Genomic DNA, 8,149 nt, shown 5'->3' with positions numbered 1-8,149 from the left:
TATACTATCTATAGAGACCCTGTACTATCTATAGAGACCTTATACTATCTATAGAGACCCTGTACTATCTATAGAGACCTTATACTATCTATAGAGATCCTGTACTATCTATAGAGACCTTATACTATCTATAGAGACCTTATACTATCTATAGAGACCTTATACTATCTATAGAGACCCTCTGCTATCTATAGAGACTGTATACTATCTATAGAAGTCCTATATTATCTATATAGACCCTGTACTATCTATAGAGGTCCTGAACTATCTATAGAGGCCCTGAACTATCTATAGAGACCCTGTACTATCTATAGAGACCTTATACTATCTATAGAGACCCTGTACTATCTATAGAGACCCTAGACTATTTGCTTGTAGTTGATTCTCTAAACACTAAGCTGTAATTTTTTATACGTCGTCTTAATGGAAGGGGAATGAAAAAAATTCAGGTCCTGAAATCCATCGGCGGCTTCTTCCTCTCCATATTTGGACCATTTTGCAGGTTCCAGTCTTCATATATTCACCTAATCTAATCCTTTGCCACACATCACACAGGTCAATGCCAAACGTCACCTCACTTGCTGTAAGAGCGTAACGAAGGATTATGAGGATAATCTTGTTTCCCTTAGTCCTAACAGCGGCACAATATGGGGTATTTCTGCCCGTGTGCTGGTAGGACAGGCGGATTTTTAATTAGCCAATTAATTAATCATGGCTTGCCCTATAAGAGGGCCCAAGAACCTCCCCCCTGCGTGTATATACAAGAGTAACCTAATTATACATAGGTAACATAGTATACTTATAACAATGAGAAGTCTTGTGCCGCTGTTAGGACTAAGGGAAACAAGATTATCTTCATAATCCCTCGTTCCCTGTCGTCCTACAGCGGCACAATGTGGGGAGTTAGCAAGTAATCCCCTACGGCAGGTCCTCACCACCAACTGCACTTAAACCGTGACCAAAAGCAGTAGCTTCTGAAGCCCGAGTGTCCAGGCAGTAGTGGGACACAAGGGTTGCCTCCGAGGACCAATATGCAGCAGCAAATTTGACTTAGAGACAAGGCTTTTGTCTCTGCCCAGGAGGTGGAAACCAACCTCGTGGACTGCGCCCTTGAATAAGAGAACTTTATTGTCTCCCTGACCCAGCGTGAGATTGAGGCTTTGGAAGCCTTAAGCCCTTTGTGTCTCCCCAGGAGGTTGATGAGGTTTTCCTGACTTTCTGAAGGAACGCGTAGGCTGGAGGTAGATCCTCAGGCATCTCATCAGGTCCAGTGTATGGACAGAGGAAGGAGATGGAAAAAAGCTGGTAAGGGGATCAGCTGGTTTATATTTATGGTGGAAGGAATTTTGGGTCTGAAGCAGAACCTAAGCAGAACCTGATCCGGAAGGAGGAGGTATATGGCTTCTCCCAAGACTTGTAGCTCAGACCCTTTTGGCTGATGAATTGCTGTTTTGTAGGGCAGGAACTTTAGTTTGACCTCTTCCAGCGGCTCAAAGGGCTTTGTGAGTAGTGCCGAAAGGACCGTATTAAGGTGCCACTGGTGGACAAGTGTGGTAACCACAGGTCTCAGCCTAGTTGCCCCTTTCATAAAGGTGCTTACTAAGGATCCTGAGACAAACGCCTCCCCAGATAGGCGGACAGAGCGGCTACATGTACCTTTAGGGTGGCAGCAGCGAGCCAACTAGTCAATGAGGCTTTGAGAATCCCCAATAATACGTATTCTAGTGTAAACCTTCCTGTTGGATTTAATATGAAATCTGCACCGAAAATCAACAAAACAATCTGCCAAGTCTAAACGTGGCCCTATCCATCGACTTACTGTAGGGTCCACTTCTGACTTTATCTTTAAAGTGGGTGTCCAAGGAGTTAATTGATCCAGAAACCTCTTGATGATGGACCTTGGAGTTACGGCCTTTGTTTCGAGCCCTGGATCATGTGATCAGAGTCAGGCCCCACCCCCGAGGTCCCTCTGCCGACTCTAGTAAAGCTAGCACCCATGTCCAACTACCAGAGTCCATCACGTTCTTATTTTTCTGTCACGTCGCTATGTGAGGGCTTATTCTTGGGGTGACGGGTTGTGTTTTCATTTGCCGCCATTTTGGGGAACATATAATGTTTGATTACCTTTATCTTTTGGGGTCCATGTGAAATATCAGACAATTCCAGCATCATTTTCTGCATTTTGTTTGTACGGCGTTGGCTCTGCATTGATAATAACATGGCGACTTTGTCCATCGGTCATTACCTTATGGCGATATCAGATTTATATCGGTATTTATTACATTTTACCCCTTTTACAAATAAGACATCACTTTTTGAACATTTTTATTGTATTGGTGATGGAGATTTTTTCTTTTTATGTAGATTATGAGCCCCATAGAGGGATACTTGATATAGGGATCACAATGTACATTTTTTCCCCTATCAGTCTGTCTTTGTAGACTGGGAGGAAATCCACACAAACACAAGGAGAACATACAAACTCCTTGCAGATATTGTTCCCAGCGGGATTTGAACCCAGGACTCCAGCACTGCAAGGCTACAGTGCTAACCACTGAGCCACCCTGTTGCCCCTGGTGACAGAGATTTGTCAGGGCTCTTTATTTGTAGGACAGGTTGTACTTTTTATTGGTACCAATGTTTGCGATGTATTTATTGCAATTTTGGGGGTAAAGAGAGGTGACCAAAATACATTCATTGGCACGTTGCGGTATATTTTTTGTTACGACGCTCTCGACGCTTACACACGTGGGGATACTGAACATGTTTGATTATTTCCCACTATATCTGATTTTTTTGTTTCCCTTGGCAAAGCCTCACACCTCACAATCTCATCATGGGGGGGATCCCATGGAGTGGGAGGAGCCATATCCACGTTCCGGAAACTCCTGTGCCCACGGCATTACGGCACCGCACTATTATGGCACTCATTATATTACTACATGCTCAATCATTTATCAGTACGGAACGCTGAGGGGTTCTTGCAACTTTGTAACATATTTTGAATCAAAGTTTCCTATTGACCCTGTACAGTTCCATGTGTCTCCATGGTAACAGACTATAGAACATACGTGTAGTCCGATCTGCAGTCATACTCCTTTCCGTGTCTTCCTCGGCTCTTACTAATTACCGTACATATTAATGAGATATAAGGGACAGATGACAGCGGAGCAGGCTGCGGGATCAGACCACACAGGGCGCGCTTGTAGTCTGTTACCATAGAGACACAAGGTCTAAGATAATTACCCCTCAAATCCTAAATAAATGAAATAATGTAACGTAATGTAACGTAACGTAATGTAATGTAATGTAACGTAACGTAATGTAACGTAATGTAACGTAATGTAACGTAATGTAACGTAACGTAACGTAATGTAACGTAACGTAATGTAATGTAACGTAACGTAATGTAATGTAACGTAATGTAACGTAATGTAATGTAACGTAATGTAATGTAACGTAATGTAACGTAATGTAATGTAACGTAATGTAACGTAACGTAATGTAACGTAATGTAATGTAACGTAACGTAATGTAACGTAATGTAATGTAATGTAATGTAACGTAATGTAATGTAACGTAACGTAATGTAATGTAATGTAATGTAACGTAATGTAATGTAACGTAACGTAATGTAATGTAACGTAATGTAACGTAATGTAATGTAACGTAATGTAATGTAACGTAATGTAACGTAATGTAATGTAACGTAATGTAACGTAATGTAATGTAACGTAATGTAATGTAACGTAATGTAACGTAATGTAATGTAACGTAATGTAACGTAATGTAATGTAACGTAATGTAATGTAACGTAATGTAACGTAATGTAATGTAACGTAATGTAATGTAACGTAATGTAACGTAATGTAATGTAACGTAATGTAACGTAATGTAACATAATGTAACGTAATGTAATGTAACGTAACGTAATGTAATGTAACGTAATGTAATGTAATGTAATGTAACGTAATGTAATGTAATGTAACATAATGTAACGTAATGTAATGTAACGTAACGTAATGTAATGTAACGTAATGTAATGTAATGTAACGTAATGTAACGTAATGTAACGTAACGTAATGTAACGTAATGTAATGTAATGTAACGTAACGTAATGTAATGTAACGTAATGTAATGTAATGTAATGTAATGTAACGTAACGTAATGTAACGTAACGTAATGTAACGTAATGTAACGTAACGTAACGTAACGTAATGTAACGTAACGTAACGTAATGTAATGTAACGAAATGTAATGTAACGTAATGTAACGTAACGTAATGTAATGTAACGTAATGTAACGTAATGTAACGCTTCAGTGGAACTTCAGGATTTTACTGATTTGTTGTGTCTGACGTCATCCACATCTACAATAGATACATTACACAATTTCCAGAAGTCATTACATTGATTTTCCAGAGATCACATGATCATTTTGTATGTTCCAGTCTGGTCCCGTTCTCCTCATGGTCCATACACGGGTCACTCATGGATCCCAGCAGGGTCACACCGTCTCCTGGGCCATGCGATAATCATAGACACTCCCCCGTTCTGCAAAGCTGCGGCTCTGACTCTTCATAGGCATCAAGGTCTTATCACCCGCCCTGTGGTCCCCGTATCCTCCTCCGCCTGGAGTATATAGGGTGAATATGTCCTGGGGAGAGAAAATGACCAGTGTTTATTAGACAAGTGTCCTGGGACTGTGAGCAGAGGCCTAACATGACTCTGATGCAAAATCGGTACCGGGCCCCCCATTATAATGTATGCTGTATAGGACAGGCCTCCTTACTTATCTGCCACCTACAGCTCCAAGGCATGGGGGCGACTGTGCCCGCTACACCCCTTTAGGGTACACCCCTGACTGTCATGGTGAAGGAGCTCAACTGGTGGAGTTGTTCAGCAGGCCAATTATGGCTGGTGATTCAAGACCAAAGATGGGGCCTTGGACACTATTAGATGACAGAGAGCTCTTTGGGTCCTCATCCTCATCTTTGGGTCCTCATCCTCATCTTTGGGTCCTCATCCTCATCTTTGGGTCCTCATCCTCATCTTTGGGTCCTCATCCTCATCTTTGGGTCCTCATCCTCATCTTTGGGTCCTCATCCTCATCTTTGGGTCCTCATCCTCATCTTTGGGTCCTCATCCTCATCTTTGGGTCCTCATCCTCATCTTTGGGTCCTCATCCTCATCTTTGGGTCCTCATCCTCATCTTTGGGTCCTCATCCTCATCTTTGGGTCCTCATCCTCATCTTTAGGTCCTCATCCTCATCTTTGGGTCATCCAACCTCGTCCTTTAATGACTCACCCCAGGTTCTAAAGAAACGGACGTTTTCCCTCCCAAGTTAATGGTTTTTCCTTCGTTTCGATGCAAGAGGTTGAGCCCCGGAGCACCAGGAGATCCGCCTAGAAATAAAGGGACACAGGATAAGACAAGAGTGGTTATGGGGCAGAAGACCGGTCATCCATTGACCCTCCATTCATCAATGTCCAGCCACCTGTCTATAGACTATCCCAGAATCGGCAGGTGGGGTCCTCAGGCCTCTCCCAGCTTGGTGTGACCCCTGACCCCTCTGCCATGGACCAGGGGCAGGACTAGCCCCATGGCTGACCATCTATTACCCCACCTTGGATGCCGTATGGCTGGAACACCCTTCGCTCTGTCAGAACGGACAAGATGACGTGATCTCTGAACAGCAGCTCCCGGACCACTCCATCGCCACCACAGAACTTCCCCTGACCGCCGGAGCGGGGACGTAACTGGAAACGTTTCAGGACCGCCGGGTAGCTACAGAAAGAACATGGGGTCAAGGATTTACTCCTGGAATTTTACATTTTCGCATGGTATTTTTTTGGCATTCGGTCATGGAACTGATTTGCACACGTGGACCTAACGTGGTCACCTACACCGACAGAATTCCTCGTACCGTTTCTCTAGGATTTCGGGGTCTGTAATCCGCGTGTTGGTCATGTGACTGTGAATTCCGCTTCTCCCGTCCCAGTGTGGACCAGCCCCAGCACCCCCGGCCACTGTCTCATAGTAACCAATGTTCTGGTTACCAAACGTGATGTTGTTCATACAGCCCTGGAGAAAAATACATTATGGACAAGTGACTAGAGCGCCTCCAGTGGTCATACTGCAGAAGACATAGAGCCAAGGTATGGGGGCCAGCACTGCCTGTCCAGGTGACTGACCGCCAACGTCTCACCTGGGAAGCCGCACAGACTTGAAAGGCCTTAAAGATGACATCCACAATCCTCTGTGATGTCAGCACATTGCCCCCCACCACTGCCGCATCTGCAGAGGGGTCCAGTATTGATCCTTTGGGGATGATGACCCGGATGGGCACCAGACAACCCTATAGGAAATAACCAGATAGTACAGGGTCAGAAGAAAAAAGCTTTGTATTACACAACACTGCCACCCTTCTCCACAGGTTGTGTGTGGTATTGCAGTTCAGCAGAATTAAGCATAGACACATATGGCGCTGTTCCTAGAAGAAAGTAGCAATTGTTTTTCTAATCTAGTATGAGATGGTAAGAGAATCGGCAAGTGACCTGGTTAAGAGGAATCTCCTGGCCCACCATGCAGCGCAGACAGTAAATGAGGGCGGACAGGGTGATGGCACGAGGGGCGTTACAGTTCCCAAAGACTTCAAATCCGGAGTCCGTAAAATCAAACACAGCGCTTCCCTGAGACAAAGGAGGACAGAAAATTCTATAAACAACATAAAACAGAGATGTGCACCCTACAGGTGTAAAGAGGAATTACAATATATAAGTGTATACAAACAAATACTATCAATACATTGTATAAGAGCTCCAGACACTGATCGTGAGATATCCATAACCAAAGACTTCTATACAGAGACCGTCCATCATAGATACATGGCAGTATTATAAGTATATAATAATAAGTATGTAAGTATTATATATAAGCTCTGCATTACCTCCTCTTTATTAATCGTCACCTTCAGCCTGATAGGAGACCCGTCATCCATATAATCCACAGACTCCACCTCCAGTGCACCCGACTGCTGCTCCCACCGCTCAGCAAACTCCCGCAGCATATCCCGTACTGCCACCTCCGCATTGGCCTGCGGTATGTGCAAGAGACACAAATACCAAAGAAAAGTGATTAATGGTGAAAACCGACAAAATACCGCAGATAGAGGGGGAAAAAATAACGTATAATATAATATAGTAGTTATATTCTAATACACAGGGGGCAGTATTATAGTAGTTATATTCTTGTACATAGGAGCAGTATTATAGTAGTTATATTCTTGTATATAGGAGCAGTATTATAGTAGTTATATTCTTGTACATAGGAGGTAGTATTATAGTAGTTATATTCTTGTACATAGGAGTAGTATTATAGTAGTTATATTCTTGTACATAGGAGGTAGTATTATAGTAGTTATATTCTTGTACATAGGAGCAGTATTATAGTAGTTATATTCTTGTACATAGGAGTAGTATTATAGTAGTTATATTCTTGTACATAGGAGTAGTATTATAGTAGTTATATTCTTGTACATAGGAGGTAGTATTATAGTAGTTATTAGAGATGAGCGAACACTAAAATGTTCGAGGTTCGAAATTCGATTCGAACAGCCGCTCAATGTTCGTGTGTTCGAACGGGTTTCGAACCCCATTATAGTCTATGGGGAACAGATACTCGTTAAGGGGGAAACCCAAATCCGTGTCTGGAGGGTCACCAAGTCCACTATGACACCCCAGGAAATGATGCCAACACCTCTGGAATGACACTGGGACAGCAGGGGAAGCATGTCTGGGGGCATCTAACACACCAAAGACCCTCTATTACCCCAACATCACAGCCTAACAACTACACACTTTACACACTCAATACCACCTCTCTGACAGTAGGAAAACACCTTGAAACATGTGTATTTGGCACTTGCAGTGAGGAGAGCTTGTCACCAGCAGTGAATTTGGCCCTTGTAGTAAGTTGAGGTTGGCACCAACATTTGTTTTGAAAATCAGGGTGGATTGAGCCTCTAACCAGCAGAGTTTGGGCAAATTCATGGTGGAGGGAGCCTCTAAAAACCCCAGTTTGGACCAATTCATGGTGGAGGGAGCCTCTAACCAGCCCAGTTTGGGCAAATTCATGGTGGAGGGAGCCT

At 43.2% G+C, this 8,149-nt stretch overlaps 1 protein-coding gene across 2 annotated transcripts in view; it reads right to left on the bottom strand.

The window, feature by feature from the left end:
* Positions 1 to 4,395: 4,395 nt before the first annotated feature.
* LOC142200028 (5-oxoprolinase-like) overlaps positions 4,396 to 8,149 on the bottom strand; it is a 44,704-nt gene continuing 40,950 nt past the window's right edge. Inside the window, exons 22-28 of one of the 2 annotated variants that reach the window (XM_075270027.1) lie at positions 6,950 to 7,096; positions 6,558 to 6,692; positions 6,209 to 6,358; positions 5,927 to 6,084; positions 5,627 to 5,787; positions 5,308 to 5,405; positions 4,396 to 4,656 (exon numbers count right to left, since the gene is read on the bottom strand). In XM_075270027.1, the coding sequence (XP_075126128.1) occupies positions 4,507 to 4,656; positions 5,308 to 5,405; positions 5,627 to 5,787; positions 5,927 to 6,084; positions 6,209 to 6,358; positions 6,558 to 6,692; positions 6,950 to 7,096 (999 nt within the window). In that variant the 3' untranslated portion in view covers positions 4,396 to 4,506. The remainder of the gene's footprint in view (positions 4,657 to 5,307; positions 5,406 to 5,626; positions 5,788 to 5,926; positions 6,085 to 6,208; positions 6,359 to 6,557; positions 6,693 to 6,949; positions 7,097 to 8,149) is intronic. The other variant, XM_075270028.1, reaches the window with a different exon arrangement.

Source organism: Leptodactylus fuscus, chromosome 4 (assembly GCF_031893055.1).
Source record: "Leptodactylus fuscus isolate aLepFus1 chromosome 4, aLepFus1.hap2, whole genome shotgun sequence".
In the NCBI taxonomy this organism is placed as follows: Eukaryota; Metazoa; Chordata; class Amphibia; order Anura; family Leptodactylidae; genus Leptodactylus; species Leptodactylus fuscus.
Note: the sequence above shows the minus strand (reverse complement) of the source record. Positions and strands in the feature narration are given on the sequence as shown.